Raw genomic sequence first — 24529 nt, 5'->3', positions numbered from 1 at the left:
AAAACCCAACACCTTAGCATCTTACTGAAAATTGTTTTGGTTAATTGATTCTTGAAACGAGATGGGTTTTAGTTTGAAGGGTGCAAATGTGTTGCATTTAATGTAATGAAGTGCTTTTTGCTTTGAAAAGCTGTAGAGTGTTTTGGTATCTGTTGTACCTGCATGACTTTTTCCTTTCTGTGTCTCCTGGGTGTATGTGCTTTATGTGGTTTGAATTGTGATGTTACACTATTGTTTGCTTCTTGCAAGTATTTGAAGCTTCAGGTTCTCCTTTTGAGAATACTCTGCCAGGGGAATAAATCTGAATTATAACTCTTAAAATTGTGCATAATTTCTGTGCCATTGCTTCTGAGACATTTTCCAGGAAAGTTCTCAAGTATGTTAGTATTTCTGGAATTTAAACATACCTCCCAGTAGATGAGATGGTGTACAGGTTTGGCTGGGTTATTCCAGTTCTACTTTTTCCCTGGAAGTTGTCAACCCATTTAAAGAGTAGAAGATTTTCCTCAGTGACAAACATTTTTCATCCATTAAAAATGCCCAACATCAACTCCCATAAAAAGTTCAAAATAGTTAATCGATTGCTTATTATCACCTGTAGAAAATCTGTGTCAGTTTATATAACCAAAATACATGATTTTGTTTTAAGGAGGAAATAAACACTTTAGATACAGCAAACTGTGCTATTTTACTTTCATTGATTGGGATGAGTATTTTGGTGCGTCTGGAGGTTGCCCAAGGAAGTTGTGGATGCCCCCTCCCTGGAAGTGTTTAAGGCCAGGCTGGATGAGGCTTTGAGCAACCTGGTCTAGTGGAAGGTGTCCCTGCTGATGGCAGGGGGGTTGGAACCAGATGATCTTTAAGGTCCCTTTCAATCCAAACCATTCTATGATTCTATGTTTCTATGCTTAGTGTTTTAATACAGGGCTGTTCAACCAAAAGCGTCGTATCAAATTTAGGGTATGGGTGTGGCTTGTGTCTGGTTGCACTGGAGAAGGTGAGAAATCCATCGGTAGTGTAAGCTTATTTGAAAGTTGTTGAGGATTGCTAAAGGCTGGGTATAGTTTTCCTACATTTGAAACATGGTTGAGTGATTGTAATATGATTTATATCCAAAAGCGCTCACGGCAGAGGGAGGGAGAAACATGCTAGAATTGATTTAGGAACAGTCATATGATTGTATTTACAACACAGTATGTACTTGGTGGTATAAAAGCTGCCTTGAAGTGTGATGGGCTGCACTAGAGTCATACTTTGCATATTAATCGCAAACAAACATAAAACTAAAAATAACAGAGCTAGTGGGCTGTGCCTGAGCATTATCGGTTTCCTCTGATCTGCTCTTTTCCTATAAACTCTGGAGACCATTTTTAGCTGCCTCCTCTTGGCCTCATATCTTAAACTTCCTTATTTCTAATAATTAGGCAATTAGCTTCTCTCTCTTCTCTATTTAATTGCTAGTGCAGTCCAACTGACTTTCCCCAGAAGAGACAAAGGAGCTTGGACAAGGAATGAGTGTAGCCATAATGAGAAAGAATAGCAAAAAAAGACTAAACAAGAACAGACTTCTTCGTCCCTTTTGTATTGCACCTGTTTGTTTGTAATGTCACTTTCTGTAAGCAGGAAACAAACCCTTTACAATGATCAATTTCATTTATTTATCTTGGAAATTGTTTCTCCTTTCTGAAATCCCGTGCTATTGAATATTGAGTTGCAATGCTACTATGCAGCACCTCTGAACAAGGGCTCTGTTTTCTTCCTGCTTTATAGATGAGCCCTCTGTTTTGTTTTTTTTTCTGGAAGTTTGAAGTGGTGTTCTTGTATTAATAGTGGTGTGGTTCTTATTTTTTTTTTCTAAAGTGTTATGAACAACTAACCTTCCTACTTATTGACACTGAGTCTCCCAGTTCACCTGCTTGTGTCCAGAGGACCAGCTCTTACCACCAGAGAACCTGTAGGTGTATAGAGCCCAGTGCATTCTTTTACATATTGAGTAAATCCCTCTTAACTGCTCTGCTGCACACAGTGTATTTTAGGGTGATGTGTACTTTAGTGTGCACGCACTGAGGGCTACCTTGCGTTCTTGGCAGAATTGTGTCTAGAATAAAGTAATTAAAAATCTGCATTCAAGCAAGACTTCTGGAGGCAGACAAAAACTACAAATGCTGACTTGTTACCTGCCTTGAGGCTCTCATTTCTAAATCCCAATACCTTCTGTAATGGTGATAGGGACAAATAACAGGTTAGTCCTGGTTTTATTCTGGAGTTAAACTCACCTTTGTATTTTCTGGATTTTCTTTTTTCCCCAGTAGCTTGAGGTTGTAAAAAATAGTAGTTTTTTTCAAAAACATGTACAATGTTAGTGAGCATTTTTTCTTGTGTCCCTGATCCTAAGGCTTTTTGCTAATTGTAACGTTGTCATAGAATCATAGAATGGTTTGGGTTGGAAGGGACCTTTAAAGGTCATCTAGTCTAAATTGTCCTTATACTTGATAATAAGGAATATTAACTGCAGTGGTGCAGCGTACCTTCCCTTGTTTTCTTTGCCTGTCTCATTGAATTTGTAGATTGTATGGGGTAAAGGGAGAGGAAACACTAGAACTGGGAAAGATTACACTGAAGCAGGCATTTCATGTAACTGTCGTGTTGGGAACATTGCAAAAATTCTAACTATTGCAAATTGCATCAAGGCAATACATGTAAATAACTTTATATCATGAATACATGTTAATATTGGGAAATAAATATTTTTTTCTAATAAAAATTACACTAAGTAGCACAACTTTCTGTAAAGTACATTGTAGTAAAATTAAGCTTATCTGACCTTAGAATAAATTCAGCTAGCAACATTTTATGCCAAATCCTGTTTATTTTTTTTTTTCTTAGTAAACTTTAAGCCTCAGTCTTTAAGAATATTAGTACTGGAAAACAGGAATGCTCTTTTTTTTGTAAAAGACCTTTTGAAATTTTGCCAATTTGTGACAATTAGGTGAACAAAACACTTTACATTCTACCAGTATATGAGAAATCCTGCATGTCCCCATGTTGGGGGATGGCTATACCTCTTCCAATAAACTGTTAGCAGTGCAAGAGAGTTACTGATAGATGGATAAGATAGAAACATAAGCTAAATTTTGTTGGTGGCTTCCTTTCTTTCTGTTTTTATTTCTTTAACTGAAATTCTGGCCAGGTTTTCTCTGGAGTGTCCCAGTGAACTTGAGATTGTTTTTGCTTGAAGTTCTGCTTAACTAAAAACAAACAAACAAAACCCCAAAACATTAAAGGTAAATAGTGAAGTTTTGGCTTTGCACTGAAGAGATGTTTGCAAACTAGTGATCCTAACCCATTTAACCAACTAATAAAAGCTATACAATGTTCTGTAATTTTGGTTTTTAAAGAGGAGAGGAGATGGGAAGCATCATATCTTTCAAGTCCAGCTATATTGCTGTTTATGGATCTGTTGTAAATAGATAATGTAATGTAAGTTCTGTTGTAAATGTGAACCTGGATAAGCTTTTTTTAGGAGACAGGATGCAGGTTTTTTAATCTAACCTGCTAAGTTTTTTTTCAGATATTTTTAATTTAAAGTAGCAATTGATACCATAATATTTCCCTAGTATCCCTACTCCATTTTGGAGTCTGAGACTAAACATGTTACTACGATTTTTATTTCATCTAACATATGGCGTAGCAAGACAATGTGATCCTTTCAGAAATCTAGGCTGTTTGTTGAGACTTGTGGTATTTTGTGGTCTGTTATGTATGCTTGATTATAATTTGTATTAAAATGGGCCTAAACATACAAACTGTTTAGACATAATGCTAGCTTCAAAATATAATCCTGTTGATGTGGAACTAACTGTAAAATTGTGTGTGTACGAGCTTGAAAATGCAATAAATTTCAAATTGCTGCTAATTAGTGTGTGATATTCACAGTGCAAAGTAATATTTTTTTTTTTTCCTTTTCATGAACTCTGTGATTTAAATTTTTCTTTTTAATGAACTGGATCATTTTCTCTGTCGTGACTGATCACGTTAACTTCCTGTACTGTGGAAAATGCAGTGCATGGCTTCTGGTGCTTGTCATGACAATGTTGCTAGAACCATTAAGATCTGGGAATATGACTTTTCCCCTTCACCACTTCCACTGATGGAATACAAATTGGTATTTTCTGTAAGTGTATTGTCTCAGGACAGGAAAAAAATGCTCCACAATCACAATTGTGTTTAGGTTTTGGGCTTAGCAATGTGTAAAAAAGCACTATGCTGATATAAGAAATCTTTTATCCTTTATGTCAATATATCATCAGGTTATACCACTTACTGACAAAGAGTAAGTAGAGAAAAGCAGAGGTACTCTGTTGAACTTTTAAGGTCTTTTTATTATCAGTAATACCTCTTCCTCCTCTGCATGCTTACTCAAGTTTGTGTCCTCTCTGCAGGTAGTAGTCTGTATTGTGTTTCCCTGGTACCAAGCTATACGCCCACATTGTATTTACCTTCACAAAATGGTAGTTTTAAGCTCACTTTAAGTGCCTGATCTTTCTGTGTATCCTTAAATACGATAAATTACTGTTTTACAATGGTTGTCATTACATTTATACCCTAGTTGCCCTTCTCCCCCCTACCTACTTAATAAATGTCATGATTATATGAAACACTTGTTTTGAAGGAGATAGAGAAGGCAAGTGAAGAAAAAAAAGCAGGGGGTGAATACTTTTTTAAATTCAAAAGTAATGTTCCTTTTTTTAGTTAATCTTTCTCAATTGTCTTTAGATGTAACAGCTGAAAATATGTACTGAAAGGGTTAAGTCAGCATGAAAGAATTCATTTCCACTTTAATGACCTAGCCTTGCTGGGTTAGGACGATGGGGAACATGCTTCTGACTTGTACTCCTATTGCCAATTAACACCTTCTATAACAGGTTGCCTCAGCTAGTCATTGAAGCAGAGGCAGTAGAAATAGTTTACATGCAGCTTGTTTTTCACACTAGTTGTTTAATACTCACAAAATTAAAGTACTAAATGGTTCTTTCTTACCTTACTGGGAAAGAAATAAACACTATAGCGGTCAGCGTTCGCTTGTGTGTCCTGTGTTCACATTTTAATTGTTCTAATTGCAACAATAAATATAAGTAGTAATGATTGTTACAGTTCTTATATTTTAAACAGAAATATGTTGTTTGGTGCAATAAAGCTAAGATTTGCTCTACAGCACTTTAGTTCACTGTCTTTTTTTATTACAGTTGCCCCTGCAAAACTGTTTGGTTTGTTAAAACAGCTATGATGTGTTTTAAAATCATCTTTTGTGCTATTAGCGTGACACCAGAGCAATGTATAAGATCCATTTAAACAATAGAAAGTGTCTCCATTTGTGGAACATTTCTCAGTTGTTCGTGTAATTAATCAAGTCCACTTTCTGTACCTATTTGAATAAATGTAAAATAGTACAAATAAAGAGCAGTGCTCTAAAATGACACTTTAGTTCACATTTAATCAGCAGGTATTTTAATAACATAATAAAATTGGCTAAATAATTGATACCAGTTCACACAAAGAGAAAGGTGGAGTACTATACCTAAAAGTGTTAACAAATTTGCTAAAAGGCCTGAGTAGATAACACTTCAAGGTGTTAGTTTTTATCCTGTTAGAATGGCAAATGCCTTTAACACTTCATCAACAATTGCTGCCCAACTTAAGGGCTGCTTTTTATATTGGCTCATCTCTCTAACTGTTTGAAACAAAAATAATATCATGCATTATTTAATATTACAATATAATCTTCTGTTCACAACTTGATTGTGATTCTATTCCCATTACAAGTCTTATTGTAAAAAAAAAAGGGACAAAAATAAAATGCATTTTAATAGTGGTAACTTAATTTTATCAATTATTATTGCAATTAGAATTCTGCCATTCTATATAAAAACAAAACCAGAATTTGGTTGGGTTTAATGAGATGGCTGGCCATCAGGCAGCTCGTTTCACTGACTGACAGCATGTATAGTTGATTCAGAGAGACATCCATTTTCAGTAAGTAGCACAGTAACAGTCTTTTTTCTTTTTTTTTTTTACAGTTTTTGAGATTTAGTAACTACAGTATCCAGCTTATACAGGAATGCTTGGGAAAAAGAAGGTTCAATGTTCCTTGCAATTTCCAAATCCCATGTTTCTCCAGTTCCCCGAGAAATTATCCAATAAAACAGTGTGCAGGAAGAGTGAAGGCAGTATTTGCTGTTTTGCGGTGAGGTGGACAGTCTTACAAAACTCTATGCACTGGGACAACTGTCTGACCTTCTTTGAATACCATAATGTAACCAAAAATACCAGCAGCCTTTTTACATTGCAGATACCAATGCATTCTTGTTTGGATTTTTGACACCAGTTAATTTAATTTGGTACGCTGCTTCATAAGGGTGGTGCTCCTTTTGTTAAGTTGGCAGGCAGTGAAGTTTGTGAACAGTGATAATAGCACATGCTGTGGAGGGTCAGTGTAAAATACTTGCCTCCATGTGGAGATTTAGCTAATAAAGTCTTTCTTCCTCTCTGCTTCATGAAAGAAATGCATGAACTTCTGTGGAAGACGAGCAGAAACAGGCCAAAAAGATCTTGAAATTTGTAACCCGTAGCTGGGTCCCACAAGCTGTGTAACTAGCATGTGGAAGTTGTGGCTGTCTCTCCAAGGCTGCGTTAGATGATCAGCCACTTATGACAAAGGAAGTGGTCAGAGATGGAAGTAAATTGGTTCCAGTTTCCAAATGTCTGTTTCTTTCAAATGGCATCATCTAAAGCGAGGTAAACGACTTGAGACCCAAGATCTATTCTGTTGACTTTTTCTGTTAAATCTTTGAAAGCTTTAGGTTAAGAAGTCTATGAACTTTGGGTTTGTAATTTTCTGTAAAGATAAGCGCATACCTATAGTATTTTATGTGTCAGATTATCTTTGCTAGAAAAATAATGTGAAACTAAATCTGTTATGAAGGTAGATTCTGGTCAGGTTTTGGTCTATGGGTCCTTTCCTCCTCAAAATACCTCAATTGCTACATCAGAATAATTTTGGAACTCTTTTGAGCATCTCATTCTAACCTGTATTCAAAACAGAGGAAGGAATATTAAAATTAATACACATAATTGGTACAGTGCAATGAGTTGTTTCCTTTTCTCGTAGTTTAGCTAGTAATTATTATCACTAAGGAGAACAGTGCAGAATGAAAGGAGATAGTGAGGTCTTTACAAAATAATTGTGACCAAGGAAATACATAGTATGTGCTATATTTTAGAAGAAAACTGAGAATTAATAAACCTACATTATATTTGCATTGTATACTACCATTACCTAATTTTTTAAGAGTTCAGGTAAATTGGTTGAACTGTGTGAGAAGAATGGAAGCTAATCTTTAATATTTTTACTATCTTGGGCATGTCCTTAAAGTGAAATATTGGTGTTTACAATTAATATCTCATAATGCTTTGTGTAGTCATATATATGCATATTTAAACTCATATTTAGTGTGCAAAATCATTCACAGTGAATACTATGGCTTAAAAAAAATATGCTAAGCAAGTTAATTTACACCAATGAGGCATTTCTTTATGAATTAGCAATGTTTCCTATGCTGAAAATGAATTGTTGGCTATGGGTGCTATCAGGAGAACATGTTTTGAAAAGAGAAACTACTTTATCTCCTAGAATGAGTAAAGGATTGATGAAGTGTAATATTAGATATCCCCTCTTCTGAACCATCACCAAAGTAAACAAGCATTTGAAACTTCTAAGGAGTATAGAAATAATAAAAGAAGGAAAGATTAGGAATGAGTACAGTAGGGTAACATCCTGCTTTAGTTCCTACCTTTGCTTAAACTAAAGGTAATTTAGTTGCCTTGTTACAGAAGCAAGATGTAATAATATTTGTCTTTGTCTCATCACTTTAAGTGTTGAATCTACTGACTGATTTTTAAATAGATTTTAAAATGGGAAAAGTTATGAAGAATAATTAAACTCTTACAAGTTGTGAACACAGGTGTCTACATAGGTGACAGAGCTGTGATTAATACCTCAGCTGCTGGACAAGTGTCAGTGTGATCTGACATCTTAACAGACATTAGAGATCCCATATAGGAGAGTCTATTCAAGAGCCATAGTCTGTGGAATAAACTTCAAGCTCCTGATCTTTGAGAAGCTAGTCTCGATCAAACATCAACATTAGCCTTCCAGAAATCACAGAACTACTTATGCTAGTTTGGGGGAGGGTTTTTTTTATGCTATTTTTCATTTTAAAAAATACTGAATGGTGGAGTGGAATGGAATGCTTGCTTACACTGAAATGTTAAACAAAATCTGGGACAAATGTAGAATATGTGTGGTGATCACAGCATGGATGTTATGGTTCTTCCTAAAGCAGAAGGTTACTGTGTTTGTACTTTTACCCTCACTTCAGACCCTCTCTAATCTAGAACTAGTAAAAAATTAGAAGAGAGCTTTATGTGTGAAGAAAGGGGTTGTTATCAAACTAATAAGTTGGGTTTTAATTAGAACTCAACTCATCTGTGCTTTATTATTAACAGTGATTAAGTGGAAATAGGAGTCTCTATGCTTTCTGAAGTATTAAGACTTGTAAGTGAAAAGAAGATAATTTAAAATAGACTTAAAGCAGGAGAGTTATAGTTAAGAAAGTAAACTTGCATGTTTATGGAGAAAAAACATAGTAACAGTATCAAAAAATGATTGGGCATTTGAACCTTCATCAGTTAGTTGTAGTAAATTTGGAATAAGTGATTCAGGTGCCCTGTGCATCCAATTCTGTGAAATGTTCTGAAGAACTGCTCATAGAGATTTTCATCCTAAGTGTTAGAGGAACACTTATCTGCTGGAACATCTAACTGTTGGGCTATGGCTAGTGGGAGATGGATGAAGTGGGATGGATTAAAAATGGACCTTTGGCAAGAATATTATAGAAGATGAAAGTTAAACCTGATGGAAGATTGCTGATGGAAAGGCTAAAGTGACAGAAGAATCAGCAATGAGTAGTAAGAAGTGGGAGAGAGCAAATACCAAGAGGTGATTGTCAGCAGTATCAAAGTTGGAAACAAAGGTTTTAAGGTGTTAGGAAGCAGTTGTGGTTGACACAACTGATCCCTGCATGTATGTGAGTTTCAAAATATAAAGATTGGATTCAAAAAATTAATATTGGATATGGACCTAATAGAGAAAGAGTTAATTGACGGGGGGAGAAAAAACCCACAACTGAATTTTCTTACTGTCTGTAAAGTGTTCTGAAGACTAGATGTGTTCTGAAGACTAGATGATGTTTTTTCTGTGTATGTAAAAGTGAAAGTATGTGGAAAGGACAGTTACTATACAAATTTTAATATGCTGATTACTTAAGTTCCTGGTTTTATCTTCAGGAGGTGGTGGCTTGTGTCAGTCACTCTCTTCTGTTTGATGTCATGTGGACACATGTTGTACTGTATTTTTCCCCTTTAAGTGAAAGATCAAGAATTTACTCAAAATTGTTCTCTTTTTTGCCCCATTTTGCTTATAACTGTGGAATCAATGTTCTAAATCTAAAAAATGTATGTGTAAAGGCACAATTTTTTTCCTCCTTTAACTCAACATGAAATATCTTTTTTTTTTTGGCCATACTCTATAGTTGCTTTGTTGCCCTTCTAAGTTCACATCACTTAGTGCAAAAATAACCTTTTGTATCTTTGGTGGAAATTTGTTATACACAATTTGGTAATATAGTAATGAATGTACTGTTAATTGGCTGTAATGAGATAAACTGATATGGAATTCTGTATATAGAAGCAATATGCTTCTTGCTCCTCAAGAAAGGGACATTTAAACTGCTGCCTCCTGTGTTTTTCATTTTCAACAGTACACAGAACCTGTTTCAACCAATCATTCACACCTGGGACAGTTGTGCTAATTTTTGAATAACTACTCATAAAGCAAAGAGCAAAGTATTTTGTTCACAGCTTTTCCACCTAGGGATCGGAGGTCCGTTTTTTCTCTCACTGTACCGGTGTATTTGCAAAGTACTCCCATAGCCTTTATCTGCAAGTCCTCTTTAGCTGAAAGCTGATGAAGCAAAGGGAAATTGCTGTTTGTGTTGGTGCCAGTTAATCATGCTAGCCCAGCAGCATTTACATTCACACCACTGTAAGAAACACATAGTTAATTGGAGAACTGGCCATATTTTACAGCTGACGAAGGTTAGCGTTGCAGCAAGGCTGACTAATGGAAACTTATCTGACTCTTAGCTTTTATGTCTTGTAACAGGTTTGTACCCAGTGCAATAATTGCCAGATTTTTATTTGACTGATTCTGATAGAATTGCTCTTTGATATTGTTTTGGGGTGGGGGAAGACAGGGGATGATGGCTAGGTGACTTGTATTACAAAACAGATTAGTGAAGGAAAGTGCTGTAAATAAGTGTTTGATGTTTGGGTGTGCCTGTTTTTCTTGTAAGAACTGCATCTAACACACGTCATGATTATGTATATATTTTTCTGTACCTTTTGTAATATGGAAAACAAAAGAAATTGTTTAGAAACTGCAGAATAACAATGATGGAGAAAATAATTTTTTATTCTTTTCATAGGGGCCACCAACAGATGCTCCTGCAGTCGATACAGCGGAACAGGTTTATATCTCTTCCCTTGCACTGCTGAAGGTAAGTGTTCTGTGTGTACTGCATCTGAGTATAGTGCTGGAGATAGAGCACCTGGCACTCATCCAAAGTTTGTGGACTTGTGCTCCTTAGGTGCTGGTCAGACTAACTTTTAAAATAAATTAATACTGTTTGGAACACTGAGAGTAAGAAGCTTATTTTAATTCCTTCTCTTTTGTTGGCTTAATTTTTACTGTTTTATAGTTCCTTATAGTTTCCAAAAGTGCTACAAGTTACCTATAGATCAACAAAGGCTGAAAGAACTATCCCAAGTAAAACTTGAGCCTCCTGTTAACAAACAGTATCATTTGGTCTTAATTCCAGATGTTGAAGCATGGTCGTGCTGGTGTCCCTATGGAAGTTATGGGTCTGATGCTTGGGGAATTTGTTGATGATTACACTGTGAGAGTGATTGATGTTTTTGCAATGCCACAGTCAGGAACGGTGAGTTCTTTGCAGCTAGACCTTGATAATTTTGTTTGTTTTCTCCATATGGTAAATATTTTTAAAAGGCTTTTCCTACTTTATCTAATTTATGCAGTCTTAAGGTATAGCCTACTAGGTATAATTCAAATATGTCTAATGGATTTAAGTGTTTCAGTAAAAAAGCTAGTTAAAACAGATTAATTTTTTTTTAGCAGAGGCTAGTACATAAGTGTGTATATCAATATACGGAGATGTTGTGTCTTTACGTATGTATAAATATATTGGTATAACATTACTTATAAGATTTATAAATTGATAACTGTAAGAACTTGTATCCTGTGAGCCAGGGGAAGGATTCAAAATGTAAAAGGTTTGATTAGAAGCTTATCATGCCCATAATGGTGATGATGCTATAGATATATTTCAAACTTGTTCTCTTTGACAGATCTTACAGTGGCATGTCTCTTAAATGATATTTTTGTGATGTGAAAAAAATTATGTAATTTAATTTCGAGTAAGAGTATTCATGTTACAAAGAGATAGTTTAAAGAGATAATGAGCCAATGGGTATAATGGGAATTGATGATGTTTTTTTCTATAACTTGAACAAAATATTAGTCTTAAAAGCACAGATCCCTTTGTAACTCAGACCTGCACATCAATGAAATTTTTAAATTCTTTTGTCCTGAGTTTATTCTATGCATAGTATAAGTAGAAGCTGCAAAAAGCCAGTATGTGGTATTAATTTTGAATAAAACCTGTAGAGCTGAACTTGTGAGAAACAACAGGCCAGAGTTTGCAGAACAAAAAGAGGAGGAAAAAGATGCCTATTTAGTCATGTTTACTTGTAGAAGAGATTACTTAAATAACAATTCAAAATCTTATTTCAGCATTTTAAAAATCGCATTTGAATACATTTATAAAAATAGTCTTTTCCATCTAAGGCTGTTCTGTCAAGTAGTTCTGAACTAGTCGGGTTGCCCTTTAAACAGATGCTTATGAATGGTGTTGAAATTTTTGTTTGTGTGAAGTAACAACTTAAAAGATAATACTGCTTTACGTACAACTAATTTTTGTTTGTCTTCTGCATCAGGGTGTCAGTGTGGAGGCTGTTGATCCTGTATTTCAGGCAAAAATGTTGGATATGCTGAAACAGACAGGAAGGTAAGTCACTCTAAAGACGGCTGACAATAACAAGTACTCCTTGCACGCTGTTTAGAAGAAACGGCTGACTTTCTGCAAAACTAGTAATCTAGGGGCTATTTATAATGTTTAAAAATAAATAATTATCTCAGAAATCGGGTGAGTAGCATAGCATGTAGTTCAGTCCACCCTGTGTGTTTCTGTTGTCAGGAGATTGTCACTCGTGTTAAACCTACAGCTTTAATTATTGCACAGAAAGATTAGAATGCTGCTCAGTTTAGCAGTTAATAGACAGTACCTGCTTAAAAGATTGATTTTTTAAATTATTATTTATTTTAATTAAGGTAAAAAAATTAGAGTTGTAACTTACTTATGAGCAATTTTAATGCAAAGAAAGGGAAAATTTTGTAAAAGGTCCTAGTATTTAAACAAATTTTTATTTCACTCCTACCTCTCAACAGTTGTCGTCTGCTTGCTCAAATTCTTTTACTGTGGGAAAAACTTCAAAATTAATGTTAGCAAAAGGCTCAGCAGCTGAACAGAACAGTGCAAATTGCTTTTTGACTGAGTTCCTAGTTCTACTGCTGGTTTAATTGATATTTAATCCTTTCCCACCGTTGGTTCTCGTTGTCCATGTCTGAAATGGACTTTCTGCCGTGAAAATTCAACCCTCGATGCCAAGGAGTTAAAGAGTAGATATTTACCCAAGTGCTGAAAGGGTAAAAACTAGTTCAGGGAAGGTGTGGTAGCAGGGTGAAAAACTGAAACCATGATCTACCACTGCTAATGTGCATCCCTTAATGATAGCCCTCTTTTGTCACATTTATTCATGTCTATTTTTTCACCATACTATGGTGAGTAATTTAAATGTTTCTAAAGGTGGGGGTTTTTTCACAGCTCATCCTAATTTATGCCCTGAAATATTAATATTTCTTTTTGTGTTAGGTGGTTTTGTTTTTAAGAATCTCAATGTCCTCTTTGTTTCAGACCTGAGATGGTAGTTGGTTGGTATCACAGTCACCCTGGCTTTGGCTGTTGGTTGTCTGGTGTAGATATCAATACTCAGCAAAGCTTTGAAGCCTTATCTGAAAGAGCTGTTGCTGTGGTGGTGGATCCCATTCAGAGTGTAAAAGGAAAGGTATAGTAAGCTTACCTTTTTTTTTTTTTTTTTTTTTTTAAGGGTACTTCAGTAAGATTTAACATAGAAACACTGTAAATGTGTGTAAGTTCTTGATTTTTGGAGGCCCATTCTGCATTAAAAAATTAAAATAAAAAAATTCTCATTTTAAATTAAAATATAATTTTAAGTTTATTCTGCATCTTACATCAGTAGTCCTTAAACAGACTGGAAGTCTTTGGTATTGTCAGTACACATAACCAATCATAATCCTCCCTAAATATCTTGTTACTCAGGTGTCACTCAACATGTTTGCAACTAATAATCCAAGTTTACATTTTAGCCACAAAATCTAATATCAATTACTAACAGATTGGAATATGTTCAGCCCCTTAACATGGGTACTAACTAAGGCGACATTGATTTATAGGTGTTGCATATGGTGGCTTTTAGTATAATTTCTATTCCAAATGTTTTGGGCAATAAAACTTTACAGAAGACTTGATATCAAGCATTTGAGTTTTTGAGAAGTGTGCAGATACATGATTAAGTATGTTAAATGATTATGAAAAGAGATTAACTTGCAAAGCATATTGGGTTATAGTTGTCCTTTGTTGAAATCTCTTTTGTTCTTGTTTAGTTCTCTTTTTATTTCTTTCTAGCCCCATATGCCATTTTCCTATTTCCTGCCTCATGACAGCAGGGAGCAGCTCTATTATCACCTTCACAGAGCTGTCTGCAAATGTGAGAGGCAATTCGATTTTGCTCAACCACAGGGAGAGTGGATTAGAAAAACTACAGAACGTACAGAAATTGGCTAGGTGGTTTGCTGCTTTAAAATACTGCTGAGGTGTTTTGTTTGAGCATGCACTCCCATTGTATTGTAGAATAATTATTGAAATGCGTCATGGTATATATGGATGATATTAATGTAAATTTATAAATATTTAAAAAGTAAATGTTCATCTTCTGTAAAGCTGTAGTATCATATTTTCTGTGAGACAGATATATTAAATCTAACAAAAAATTCCACTAAGGGTTCCCTTAATTTCGTAATAGAATATTCTGAAGCTACAGTTGCATTTTCAGTTGCTTTTTTTTTTTTAATACTGATTTTTTAATAGAAAATTTGTTTATGTAACAGTTGAAGAATTAATAGCTGCCGGTTGTTTGGAAGCTATTAGACATCTGAATCGATTTTACTCTCTTTTAAATTGCAAAAGGAGTAGAAGAAAATTTAGGTGTTTTTTGTGAAGAAAAAAATGCTTTTTCTAGAACTTTCTAGAAAATTACTTTTTCTAGAACTTTATCTTTTTGTTTTTTCTTATTTTCCCACTCCAAAAGAAATGTTGAAATAGGATTATTTTTATTTTGTCAAAATAACAATTTTCAGAACTACACTAGTAATTAATTTAGACCTCACTAGCTATTAAATCCATTAAGGAGAAAAGCCTCCCAGTAAGTCACACTACTGTTAAGACCACACTTGCTCACTAAGTGGTTTGGTTTGGGGGGTTTTTTAAATATTTTTTGCCACTGTTGTTTGATGCGGATGTCATAGTTGAGGGTCTTTGTTCTCATAGAAAAAAAAATCTTTGGCATATTTATTTTGAATGTGAATAATTTTTGTCCATCTAAACATTTCTAAATTACAGCTCTTCTTATGGCATTGCTGCCAGTACTTGAGATCACTGGAAGTCTTGTAATGTTTGTTTTTCATACAAGTCTGGCTGCTACAGTCAGATTAAATTACATTCTCAGGTTTCACTTTAAAAAAAAAAAGTTTACATCTGTCATGTTTCTGGCAAGTGCATCCTTAAAAGCTTAGAAAGAGAAAGAATTCCCCAAATTATGAATACCCCTTCTAATTTATTTCTTGATTTTGGAGGTGAGGTCAGGCTATGGAATGTGTATGACTTTGATGATCCTTATATTAAAGGATTGCTTATATTAAAACTTATTTTGATTTTAGATGAACTGAGAGAAGAGCAGTTATATTAGAACTCAAGGGGTTAGGTCAGGTTTGACTGCTTCCTGTGCATGGTTGCCTTAATATAGCGTCCAGGGCCTCTTTGTATGTTAGTCAACTTGAGCTAAGCCTATTTCAGAGCAGTACCTGCTTTTTCTCAGTGCCAGCAAAAGAAGAACTGCCCACAGAGGTAACTTTGCTGGTGTAGTAGCCCCTGTAGTGGTGGGCTTTTGCCCGTATGTAGCAAGATTGTTACTCATTATACCTTTTACTAGCATAACTGTCTGGCAAAAAATTATAGTGAACATGTGGCATAGAAGATTTTAATATGGCGTGTTTTGACTGAGATTAGATGTATTTAGAAACAAAGTCCAAAATAACACATCAGCTAATTTTAAACCTGCCTCGGGGCAGGTCCATACCCATATAAATTGCTATGGCTTGTAGTCAGTGAAGCAGTCATGGTTGTGCTAGTGAAGAATAACCGGGGCAGAGGTTATTTTCATGTGTCAGGAAGTTGAAATGAATTCTGATGAGGAGCCTCAGGTTCACCGTGACTGGCTAAAGCATTAAAAAGCAGTTTGCCCTGTCACTGGTAGAAAGCAAAAACTTGTTAACTTCTTTGTTAGCTGTCCTCGCCTGGATACGTGTGTTCCAAACACCTAGTGTGTGATTGCAATGTAAAGATAAAGATACATAGAATTCTTGTAAGTTTAAAAAGAAGTTATTTAATGTCTTCTTAAAGCCAATGAGCAAAAAAAGAGAGTAATATAAAACCCTTATATAAAAATAAAGCTGTCATGTAGATCTGTGAGTTAAATGCCAGCTGCTGTAATGACCATTTTGGGACTTGAATATTACTATGTAAATATTGTAGAACACATGAAGGACAAATAATTCTAAAAACTGATCTTACTACTTTACATACATATTCCTGCACACACATTATATTTCTTCATGACTGTGTACCACATATTGCAATTTTTAGGCTAATAATATTCTATCTCTCCGTAAAATAAACTTGCAACAGCTCAGTGAATTTTAACTGAAGGTCAATGTTATCAGAACTTGGAAAGAAAAAGCTTTCTTTTTTGACACTTTAAAAAAAAAAATATTTCTATGAATGAACTCAAACATGCTGAAATATAGCCAGTGAGGCAACCTGGCTAGCTGTTGCTTCATCTTGTACTTAGTAATAAATCTTTCTATTACCCCCTCCAGTTTTCCAGTCTGTGCAATGGAAGCTGTAATACATATTTAGAATATTCCACAGAAACAGTAATTTCATTAAAGATCTGGAATAAAGCTAAATATTGACATTTCATATTTATTTCCAACATACATTTTGAAATGTCTGTACAGAGAATTACATACCTTTGCCAAACGTTAAAAATAATTTTTTTTTTTTTTTTTTTTGGACCTTAACTTAGCAGCTGTTCTTCACCTCTTAGGGAAAATACAACTACACTAAACCCGCTGTAACATAGTATCTTCAATTCCACAAGCATTAACTTACTACGTTGCACTCATATATGTTAAATTAAGAAAAAAGTAGTGTTTTCTTTTTTGAACTGTTTTGGACTTTAAATTTTTATTATAAAAAGTCACCATTTAAAATGTTTTGTTTTTCTGAGGCAGTTCATTGGTTTCCCTGGGAGGGAAGTGTAAGGATCAGTAAAATATCCAAAATTGTCAGAAATCCATTTTGTACATCTAAAAAGTTTGTTGGTGCTTGTGGTGTTTAGTAGGATAGGTAGCAAAATCTCTTATTCATACAGCAAAATTTCATGTCCATTATACCATAATTTTACCTAGCAAGGCACTGTCAGAAGTATTTGTAGGAAGAACTGTTGGTTTATGGCAAAATTTTTTTTTTATTTTTTGCTGAGGAAAAGACTTATCTTCGCAATAACTTTTTATAAATTCTACTTTGCATGTTAATCACCTCCTGACAGATAAAAACAAATATGTTATGCATCTTAATCTTGTGCTTAAACTGTATCCTGCCATTTTCATAAAATAAGTTTTTGCTATAGTATTTTATCCTTATCTTAATCTCATTCAACGGTTACAAAGGTTACAAAAAAAATGTACATTTGGGTAGCCGGGTAAATCAAAATAATTCTAGTTGTAACTGATCTCAGGAGATCGTCTAGTCCAGCCTTGCGCAGAGGACAGTGTCATCACCAAGTTCAGACCAACTTGCATAGGGTTTTGTCCACTTGAGTCTTCAGATGCAACAGCCTCATGGGAATACCTGGTTCAATACTTTATTATTTTTGCAGGGTTGTTTTTGGTTTTTTTTTCTCCTTAGGTACAGTCAGCAGCTTCCCATTCCATTTTATTACTATGGTGTCCTGCCATATACATCATTGAAGAACCTTGTTCTGTGGTCTGAGTAACTTCTTCTGGAATTGGAAGGTTTGATACTTCAAAGAGCAGCCAGAATGTGGGCTGTAGTCTAAAACCATTTTGTTCAAGCAGTTTCTTTTCAGTGGAAGTTGTAAATTGCTTTTTTTTGTTGAGTTTGAGGTCTTTAGAATTTTATTCTAAAAGGAGTAACAAATGTGATGAACTTTATCATTTGTTCTTTTTACTCATTTTTAAAGTGTGAAAAAAATGATTCTTATCATGCTCCTAGAAGTCCCAATATAGAGGGACGGTTATACTCTAAGGTTTGTTCTGGATCTTTTTTTTGTTTGGATCTTTTTTTTTTTTTAATTATTATTTGTGCTAAAATAGCTATTATCTGGAGAAAGAGAGCGGGAGATAAAGATGCTGGTTTTATCCTCCTTGTACAATTGTAATACTGAGGACAATAGAGTTTAGCTGAGTTGCTGCTGGAGGTCCATAGCCAAGTTGTGTCTGTCCAAAGACAAGGTCATCTTGAGCAAGATGAAGGTCTCAAAGTCTTTTTGAGCTGTTAACAAAGAAAAAATAGAATAGTTAATTATTCACATTTCTGTTTAGTATGATAAAGCATTTTATGTCTATTGTAAAAGTGTGGTGGCTTAAATACTATACTTTGAAATTTTTAGTATTCCAGCATGCTTTAAATTCTTATTGTGCTCATGAGATTTTGTCCATTTTTCAAGATGTACAAAATTTATGTAGATGTAGGATAAAATGCCACTGCAAAACCAATAGATCATGTGGTTGAACAGAGCTTTGTTTTTCATTTGCTGAATGACCTGTTCTGGTGACCTTTTTTATAAAACACTACTCCTTCTCCTCTGTTTTTTTGCTCATTGGTACTTCTACATCTAGGTGACAACCTGTGTGTAATTAGTTACGTATATGAGCAATACAGCACACTATCTCAGCTTGGTGACATATGTGGCGAAAGGCAGCTGAACTCCTTTTCTGAGACAGTTTTTGTGTTGTAAATCCTCCCAACTTATCAAGACGAATATGTATGTGAATGGTTTTATAACTTAGTAATTACTTGATGGTCTAAAAGAGTGACACCAAAAGCAGACAGAGATTTAACAATTACTCTTCTGAATGTTGGAATTACCATCTAGCCTCAAGAATTTTCTTCAGCTGAACATAAATCTTACTCTAGTTTTCTGAAAGATTGCACATTTTCAGGCTTCTACTCTTTTAACAGTGCTATTATTTTTTCTTTTGAACCCATCCTTTTCCCTTGTTTGTTTGAATTAACTACAGCATTGGAGGAAATGGTAGCTGTTTTTTAAGAAAGCAGAAAAAAACAGTCCTTGAAATGAGATGTGTGCAGAGACTAGTGTAATGCCTGAAATTTGAAATTTAAAATAGCCCATTAAGAATTAAGTTTGTGAGAACTTTAAGTAGATTGGAGCCACCTAACAAGATTTTCTTTATATACCAAATTCCCCCTCCCCGCTTCATACATTTGTCTTAATAACCTTTGCCTTAATAAATCTTCCCTAGACACAAGTGAATTCAAGAGTCATTAGGGTACAGCTTGAAAATATTAATTAAAAACAACTAAACAAAGCAGTAAATTGACTACATTGTCACTACTGCTGCTTTGGAGACATGTCTGTTTATTGTGAATTATTATGCAGATAAAATTTTACAAGAAAGTATGTTTTAAAACGTGATACCTACAATTCTTGTCAGTATTGTTTATACCTGGAACAGCTTTCAGTATTAGAACTGGACTTGCTAACACTTTTCTACTGTAAAGGGAAAAATTCTACAATAGAGAAGATAACTTTACAATGTAAAGTAACTTTGGTTGAAATTTCAAAGGTACATTTCTGTACATTTTGTACAATGACTAGTACATTTATATACTCTTATAGTACTGTGGTATTTCTTAATGTTGACTGAACAGAGCATTTGGTGCAGTAAACTGCGTATCAGAGACAGAAACATCCTGATTTGATCTAGGCAAGGACTGAGTTTCGGTAGGAACCTGTTTTGGAGAATAAGGAATTAGATATGTTTGTGATGGGTTTGATTACTGTTGATTCAGTAAAGATTGATGCTCTTTTTCCTGAAGAATCACACTGGTAAGAGATGACTTGCATCTGCACTACAGTATAGGCCATTCTGTGCTTTCAGTTCAGGATGTGTTTTTCAAAACCTAGGCATAAACTACAAAGTATTGAACTGTTTTATTACTGCCACTATACCACTATTTTGTAACTGTTTTGTTTGAAAACCAATGGTTTCTTCAGTAGTTGCACATATTCAGAATAATATATTCCTAATTTTTTTAATGGAATGCCAAAACAGTTAATATCGGTGCTGGTGTACTAAAATTTGTTATACAACATCCTTTGGACTTACTGTGATTTAATTAAGCAATATATGTTTACCTACTGAATCATTTGCATAGGTTACTTCAGTTCATGCCCTTCCTTAAAACAAAAAAAGTTCCAAGAAGATTTTTTGTTGAAAAGTATTAAATGTTTAATTTCCTTTTGCTGTGGTGGATGTAGAATAGTCCATTTATCTTCATTAAGGCATATAGCTTTATAACTTGTGGCTTTGCTGCTTGGGAGTTATGGATGCATGCCCTCACTTGTCAAGATAAATGTATTATACCATGGTTCTCTCCCCTCCCAGCATGGATGTTCAAGTTGTACTGTGGATTTGACCACAAGTAAGCAATTCTCTAAGGATAGAGAAGGAAGATGCACATACTCCTAGGAATATATTTTCCAGAGCTAAAATTGACATTTTATAAATAATTTCCATGTTGCAAACTTCAAACTCACAATCACAGCAATTCAGTGATATGCATTTGGCATAAGTCAGTTTCAGTTCTTAGTGCTTTTCATTGGAAATGGCATAAAAAGTAAGATTTCTTTGAATTTTTTATGTTGTGGGCTTACAGGGGACAGAAGATGTTCTTCACTTGTAGCTGTCTAACAGTGCATGGCAGCATAAATAACGAAATGGTCATAAACCTGAGCTGCACTCAAGTCACATGTTCCATTTCATTTTTAAAGAATCTAGAAACAAACTAAGCAGTTGATAACAGGTCAGTTGCAGGTGATAAAAGAGATTTTAGATGGGACATTAGTTCTTTTTCCACACCTGGCATAACCACATATGCTTCAGAGTTGTCTTTAAGCACTGGTATGTTTGTTCATAAACCTATGGCATAAACAATACATACCTATTTGAATTCCAAGGATACAATACTTTTTTAAAGATAGTCACCATATGTCATAGATTCTTCACTGGAAAAAATACTGATGTTAGAAATTTTTTTAATTTAAACAAAAAAAGCTGACATTTCCAACGAAAGTTTACCATTAAAATACAGTGGGTCTTGCAAAACAGAACTGTTTATTTCAATATTGTTTGTAGATTTGGTATTCGAGGGATTTAATAGAATCAAGTGTATAAAGTACTCTTGAAATTTTTTTTAAATAAAGTTATGAAGACGGTTTTAGAAAAAATGGTAATATATATGGCATTCATATTCTCAGAAGCAGCTAAAATAAGTCTTAGCTACTAAGCGTCCTAAATTTTAATCAAACCATTACTTTTAATAACTATGTGCAGAACATAAAAGGCCAGATTTTGATCTTGTTAGCAATTGAGGAGTCCAGTGCTTGTCTTAGATTTGTGAATAGCCATGAATCCTATTAATTTATCCTCAAATTTATTAACTACACTGAAGATAATTGTAAATTTTATTTCTAAAAATACATCATGTGGACTATACTGTGGTTTGATGACCCTGGTGAAATGCTTAAAAAATGCTGTATAGTTATTGTTTTTTAGATTATTATGCTTTTTGAGGCTAAGACAGATGTACAAAAAGATGCAGTTTTTATTTTGTATTGGCAGCTTCCAAATATTTAGTATCTATTTCCAAGAGCTGCAATTAGTAAAGCATCCATGGTACTGAAATCCACACATCCCACAAGCTAATTATATTTGCAAGGTCAGATTGAATACATATTTTCAGAAAAATAAAGGGTTATATAAATGTGTCTTCTACTTGGCTGTTATATCACAGTTTGTTGATCTGGAGTATAATGTGTACAATTCACAAATTTGTCTGATAACAGAAAGTGGTGTGTGATTGTGTTTATTTTACTAACCAGTATATTCACAGCAATCACTTCCAAATATCTCTCCAGTAAAGATGTGTTAATTACAAAACAGACAAGGTCTTCTATTATATTAAAGCTACTAACAAGAAGACAGCAGGCATCACACATGTAAATAGCATCATCAACCCCTATTTTAGTCCTCTGTTTTGATCTGTGAGTTGCGCATAGACCAAAGGTGCTATTAAAGACTCAGTATATGAAATAGGCAGCATTATATGAACAAAATTTATTCAACAAGAAAACAGACCTTTAACATGAATTTAACAAGCTTGAGAAATTATAAACTCTCATATGCTGCAGATTCATGCAGTGATAATAAACAAAAAAGGAAAGTAAGAGGTTTCCTTAAGCTAGCCAAACTGCTAATGGTTTTGTTATAAGCTGTCTGCTGTTGAAATGACCTCTGAAAAGTCTGAAGACACTTATACTAGGAAAAATTAAATGGTCAGAGCGGTGAAAGGGTTGCACTTATGGAAGTGCATTTAAAAAAAAAAATCTACCTTCATGTTTCTGGAAAATACCTCAATGGCATAGACTTGTTTTAACTTTTTTATGTCCTTACAGGGAGGGAAATTTATCATTAAGCTTGGAAACTGTAGTTTTTACTAAAACAGTTTGTGCTGCATTAGGTAATTTAAGTACAGTGAAAGCTTAAAATTTTTGGATAAGAAATAATGACGTCTTACAACAAAAATCTAAGTAACTGAGTGGGGGTTAGTGCTGCTTTTAATTAATCCTTAGAGGTTCTTTGTTCAAAATACTGTGTCTAAAGTTTCCATTGTAGAATACAGGGTGACCATGTTGCTGTCATCGGTTGCATCATGCTGTACTTCAAAATACACAAACGTAGAGATGGAGACTTCAGCTTGTACGCACCTCCAAGTGCTCACCGGGGCTTTTTTCTTGAATCTTACTGTGGCATAATTAACACCTACTTCACCCATTGCTCATTAGTACACTGGACATTAATGAGTCTATTTATTTTGATATAATCCTCTAAAGGAGCGACTGATTTGTGCTCACTGTGAAAAAGCAATTACATTTCATAAAAATTAGTATGTAGGATTTATTGTTGTATTTGTTTTTATTGCGTATTAGATCTAAATTTAGCCTCCAGGTTGTTGAGCATGTTAGTTCCTTTAAAATGGTTGCTATAGTGATAGCAGCAAATTCCTTTAATCTTAATGTAGTTAAAGTATTTAGTTACCATTGGTCGTCACAGTGCAACTGAGACGAGAACTATCATTCACACATGTACTTTTTGTACATCTCTGAGAGTGCAGAAATTGCTGTTTTATCAATTTTTCAAGCTTAATATTTGTGATTTTTTTTATTTTAATATTTCATACTGTTTTCTGTTAGATTGATATTTGTTCTACATAGGAAATACTTGCATATCATTCCCTCAGGGGGACAGATAAAGTGGGCAGTCCTTTCCCACACAGGTAGTACCTGAAACTTAACAAAAACTATTTCTGGTCAGAATTAAGATGCTACGGTCACAGTCAGTATCACTCAGAAATATTTTTAGCGCTAGTTTTCATATTTTAATGTGATATTTATCTGAACATAACCTTGAGAACACCAACTGAAATGTTGAAGTTATTATCAAAACCAAGTTTAATCAGTTTTTTTATTTTCGGTTTTCTTTTTATTTTACATGGCTGAAGTCCCAAAACAAATCCATGCTGGACAATGCCATTTGTTCTTGGATAAACTCAACATTGCTTAGTGAAGTTCCCAGTTAAACTCAAATCTAGGAGCATGGCCGTTAGTAAGTCATAAAGCAGCTCCTTGTGATTATACTATACTGCCAAGTTCATGTTTCTTGCTCCTCAGGGTAAATTTTTACTTGCTTGGGTTTTCTTCCCCTTATATAACTAGTCTCTTGAGAACCTGTAGTGAGGAATTTTTTTGCTTTGCTTGATTTTTTTAATTTATACTGCCTGTTTATTATGATTGGGCATTTCCAGGTGTTCATAAATTAGAGCATCTGGTTAAAATGGAACACAGAGTGATATGTACAAAAGCTTGTCACAAGTATTTTGAGATAGAGAAAAATCTGATAGTGTTAAAAAAATATTTTATATGTTATAACAGAAAATGTATATATAGAAACTGTTTCAGATCTCTGAGAATTAAGATTTTTTTAAAAGTAATTCCTTTTTTTTTAACATTAGTATCAGATGGCATGCTTCTGCTGCGTTTTGAGTCTGAATTGTGTTTTGTTTTTACTTTTGTTCAGGAAAAAGTATTACCACTAACTCACTTTAATTGGATCACAACCTAACATTTTTAATAAACAATATTTTGGGGTGGGGTTTTTTTTTTAAGTTTTCTGCCTGCAGTTTTAAGACATGACATATGTAGATGGATCTGGCTGAGAGTCCAGGCAATAGCCCTTAGTGGCACCAAGTCATTCAACATGACTGAAATAGTTGGGTCTCAAAAGTAAATACAACAGGTGATAAGTTATTAGGCTTTTTCAGTTTACACTTTTTTTGTTGTTGTTATAAATACTTGCCAATTAATTTTATTTCCACATGAATGACCTCAATATTTGTATTGTACCCCTAATAAATTGCATATATATTTAGTTATTAATATAATGCAAATATAAAACAGAGATTAAAATGCT

The 24529-nt window shown here is 34.3% G+C and overlaps 1 protein-coding gene across 1 annotated transcript in view; it reads left to right on the top strand.

The window, feature by feature from the left end:
- Positions 1 to 24529, top strand: part of PSMD14 (proteasome 26S subunit, non-ATPase 14) — a 44463-nt gene that overhangs the window by 8791 nt on the left and 11143 nt on the right. Inside the window, exons 4-7 of the mRNA XM_010166917.1 lie at positions 10605 to 10676; positions 10998 to 11117; positions 12193 to 12263; positions 13230 to 13380. Coding sequence (XP_010165219.1) covers positions 10605 to 10676; positions 10998 to 11117; positions 12193 to 12263; positions 13230 to 13380 — 414 coding nt within the window. The remainder of the gene's footprint in view (positions 1 to 10604; positions 10677 to 10997; positions 11118 to 12192; positions 12264 to 13229; positions 13381 to 24529) is intronic.

This window comes from Antrostomus carolinensis, unplaced genomic scaffold (genome assembly GCF_000700745.2).
Source record: "Antrostomus carolinensis isolate BGI_N321 unplaced genomic scaffold, ASM70074v2 scaffold40090, whole genome shotgun sequence".
Taxonomy (NCBI): Eukaryota; Metazoa; Chordata; class Aves; order Caprimulgiformes; family Caprimulgidae; genus Antrostomus; species Antrostomus carolinensis.
The sequence above is the reverse complement of the archived record's forward strand: the minus strand, read 5'-3'. Positions and strand labels throughout refer to the sequence as shown.